General features: G+C 40.1%; 1 protein-coding gene across 1 annotated transcript in view; it reads left to right on the top strand.

The window, feature by feature from the left end:
* The window catches only part of Pax9 (paired box 9), a 13595-nt gene that overhangs the window by 3191 nt on the left and 6275 nt on the right, over window positions 1-4129 (top strand). The window contains exon 2 of the mRNA XM_026778766.1: window positions 446-588. Coding sequence (XP_026634567.1) covers window positions 446-588 — 143 coding nt within the window. The remainder of the gene's footprint in view (window positions 1-445; window positions 589-4129) is intronic.

The raw sequence follows: 4129 nt of genomic DNA, 5'->3' as shown, positions 1-4129 counted from the left end.
CCACCACCACCACCACCACCACCACCACCGCAAGCCTCAGTCAGATCTTTGCCACTCTCCTTCAGTAAGGACAGAAGTGACAAATATCCAACTTCACTGGTTTGGGTTCTTTCTTCCATTTGGAAAAATTCTCTTTCAATCCTTTCCCTGAGAGATCAAAAAGGGAGAAATGAAATCTAACGCTGGTTTAAACAAAACAAAATTCCGTCCGGCGTGGGTGAAACTTAATTCAGAGGCCTACTTCCAGGTCATTAAAACTTCCCTAGGCCCTAAAGCTGAAAAGCGAGGTGTCTAGGCTTGGGCCCGGCGCTGGTAGGAGGCCTAGAGCAGGGGAGCTGACCCAAGGTCTCAGCCCCAGAGCCCTGTGGTTAGGGATTCGGGTCTTGTCTCAGGAGGGGGCGCACGGGTTGAGGCCGAGCCTGACAACTCTCTTCCACCTTCCTAGGAGTGAGCGACAGCTCCCCCTACCACAGCCCCAAGGTGGAGGAGTGGAGCAGCCTGAGCCGCAACAACTTCCCGGGCGCGGCCCCGCACGCAGTGAATGGACTGGAGAAGGGGGCCTTGGAGCAGGAGGCCAAGTACGGGCAGGTGAGGAGGAGAGGGCTTGGCCAGGCGGGCCTGCTGGTGCGGGGGACTGGGAGATGGAGGGGACGCAGAGTCTTTCTGAACCTCTACGCGGGGTTTTTAAAAACCCGGGCTGGTGACCCACGGGTGCCAGGAGATGGATCCCGGGTTGACTAAGTCCAGGCGGAAGGCTGAGTAAAAGCCTGACCTCCCGCTGCACGTGTGACCCCCTAACCTTTCCATCACACCCAGCAGTCATAGTTAACCCAAGGCCGAGCTTCGGAATGGCCGGCCTTGGGGTTCAGAGCAGCGCCCCGCTAGCGGGATGCAGCCAGGACACCGGCAAGCCAGAGTCTCAGGACTTGTAAGAGGCTGCGGGGCCCTGTACAAGACAGTTCCCCTGCCTTGTCCGGCGATAATGGAAGAGGGGCAACCAGATAAACGTAATAAAGTTACCATTTCCCGATTAAAGGTCACATCATAATTTCCCAAGGGAGGTTAGTGAGAAAACCTCAAATTATACGGACTGGCTGTGGACCGTTTAATTTTCCTTTCCCTCCCCCTGGCCCTCCCTCTTCTCTCTGAAGGAAAATTTAAAACACTAGTGTTTCTTTTTCTCTCCCCGCTCCACCCCGCCTTGAGAAGAAGTAAGCAGCTGCCACACTTTTGTGTGAGTCCAAATTCGTCGGTATGCTAGAATGAAGAGTTCAAAACTCAAAGGCGGACTTAAGGCAGTTTAAGGCATTTACAGAGTAGACCCCACCTCCAAAGCAACAAAGTACTTAGTCTTATCTTAAAGCCTTAAAACGTTATTTCTCGTTAAAACCAATTATAATATTTATTGGAACGTATTATTCTTATCCGTCGGGGGACATCTTAACTATCATTTTCTCTAACAAAGTACATTTCTATGTCCTAGTCCCTCTCAAGTGTCAGGATGCATTAATAGCTAGTTATCCCCTGGCAAATAGGACTAAAAACAGCAAGGGAAGAAAGGCGCTTTTATCAGTCTGCTTCCACTGTAGAGAATGCCCATGAGGTAACATCAGCAAATTCACCATTTTCTTTCGCAAAGACCTGCCTGGAACAATGAGCTCAAAGAGGCCACGTTGGTAAGCAATGGTTAGAAGCCTGGTGCTTTGGTATGGCTGCTTCTTAAGCAAGCTGTGGTCCCATTTAGAGCCTCGGTTTCTTCATTTTCAAAATAAGGAAATAATAATCCCAAAGTCAAAAGAGTCAGCAGAGTCAACAGATTTGGCTCTTAGAAAACATTCTTTGACCTCTGTAGTTATAAATGGCAATTAGAGAATGACTTTAAAAACAAGTGATATTCATATGCATTGTTTAGAAAATCCATAGTAAGAAACATTCTATCAAGCATTTGTGACAAACAATAGTTCGAATACACAAAGCAACAAGAACAGTAGCCTAGCAAGCATTTAACAGGAGCTCACTGCCTTCCACTGCTATTGCACTGCTATATCACCGAAAAGTGATTCCAAAGAGCAATAGCAGTGGAAGGCAGTGAAGTCTAGAGTTCCGAATAAGCTCCAGTTCCCACAGGCAGTCAAGGAACACCCTTCACCAAAAAAGCTTTCCTCACCCAGAAACCTTCAGAGCCCCTTTCATTTCCCCCTCCCTCGAATGATGTGTCTGCCAGGGAAGCCTGTTTAGAAATGGCTAATTTATAATATGCTTTAAAACTAAACTTACAGTTTATTTAAAATAAATAGCATTTCAAGTAATTTGTTGTTTCCCTAAAACTCTCTTACAAAGAATTTTAAATTACTAAATTATGTTCTATAAAACAAAGAATTTAAGGATAAGATAGCCAGATAAATGCTGTTTTAAATGTTGTAATACTTAAGAGAGCAGAACCCCAAATAAAAGGATATTTCTGTCAAATTTATATTTGAAGAGCTCTTAATTGAAATGCTATCCCATACTGCCGTGTAGGCAGGTAATTCAAATGATCTACAATCACGACACAGAAAGAGTTTCTAAGCACAGCATAGATCAGTGCATACTCATTTATGATGAAGATGGAAGATGGGGTAAGGAGGCAAACATTTCACCTTAGGCATTGATTACACAGAAACTCCTAAAATTAATATGAGTAGGAATTGTATATGTGTGTATTTCTCTTGCAATATTCAAAAGTTAACTTTAACTTTACAAGTCTCACTCTGCCTACAACATATTGTCAGCATAGTCTGATAAAAAGGATAATTCAGGTTCCAGTTGCTCTCCTGGCCAACAAAACTTGAAAGTTCTTGACAAAAGAAAACTGAAAAAAAATAATTGGCTGTAATTCATTTGGGCATTTGAAGTTGTAATTAATTTTTGTGCTATTCTTTAAATCTAGTTTTCTTTTGGGGTGCTGGGGGTGAGGGGAAAAGGGGAATTTAGATTCAGAGCTCAGAGCATGTTTTCTTGAACTACACCTGCCAAATGACCCTAGAACAGTTGGCAACTGAGCACAGATCCTATTGCTTACCATAATCTGGAGTTTCTAGCTTTAGCTCAAACGTCAAAGATGTTTAGAACATTAGAAATTAGAAATTAGAAATTAGAACTGTGTGCACCATGTTTCAAAATTTGTTTAGAATATCCAAATTTATCTTACACATTAATGTTGTACCGTAATTCATATCGGCATTCCATTCAGAAGTCTTTGTTGACTAGAGTAGAAGAGTTTTTAATCTTAGATTTTTCAACTATATTGGGCAGGAAATACTTACTCTCATCTACTTGTGAAGGGAAACAATGTTTTCTTGTTCTTCCTATTTGATTTTCTTATGTTGAAGGCACAAAATCTCGACTTAATGTGATCAAGTGAAAAAATGAAACAGATAAACAGAGGTGTTGGCTATATTTGTCATTTTACATGGGATTTGGTAAATTAATAATTGATTTTATTTATACAATTCATAAATAAATGCACTGTATTTGAAAAGTTTTCTCCAAATAGGCATGTTTCCTCAGAACAAACCGGTTGCTCACCTGCTATTGGTTCCCAGTATATTCATTTTGAGGTTGAGTATGTTAATGGAGCCAGTAAATTTAATATAACACTCATTAGCAATTGAGATGTCAGAAATAGAGACTAGTCTATAAATACTTGCACTAAAAATGTTCAAAATTAAATGAGTTGTGAAGACAGTTGAATTTAAAGATGCAGCTTAAATTTAAAATTCTCATAAAGTATTTATTTGTGCATCATTTTAAGTGATGTCGGGATCATCTTGTATATAATTTCCTAGTGAAGTATTTTAAAAACTTTGTTTGATAATTAAAAAACAAGTAAATTCAAAAAACTGAACCATTTTCCTGAATATAGTTTTTTCATAAAGACAAAAATGAAGTTGCACTAAATTTTCTTCACAGTAAATAAAGTGCTAAATTTTGTTAAATTAACTTATAATTTTATAGAGAATGAAATTTTAGGCAAATTTCAGTAGTACTTGAAATCCATTCTATTTTTGACATACATGGTCTAATTTGATTAATTTTCAACCAATAGTATTTTAAAACAAACTTAATAATTATATATATATATTTATAT

Source organism: Microtus ochrogaster, chromosome 1 (assembly GCF_000317375.1).
Source record: "Microtus ochrogaster isolate Prairie Vole_2 chromosome 1, MicOch1.0, whole genome shotgun sequence".
Lineage (NCBI taxonomy): Eukaryota > Metazoa > Chordata > Mammalia > Rodentia > Cricetidae > Microtus > Microtus ochrogaster.
The sequence above is the reverse complement of the archived record's forward strand: the minus strand, read 5'-3'. Positions and strand labels throughout refer to the sequence as shown.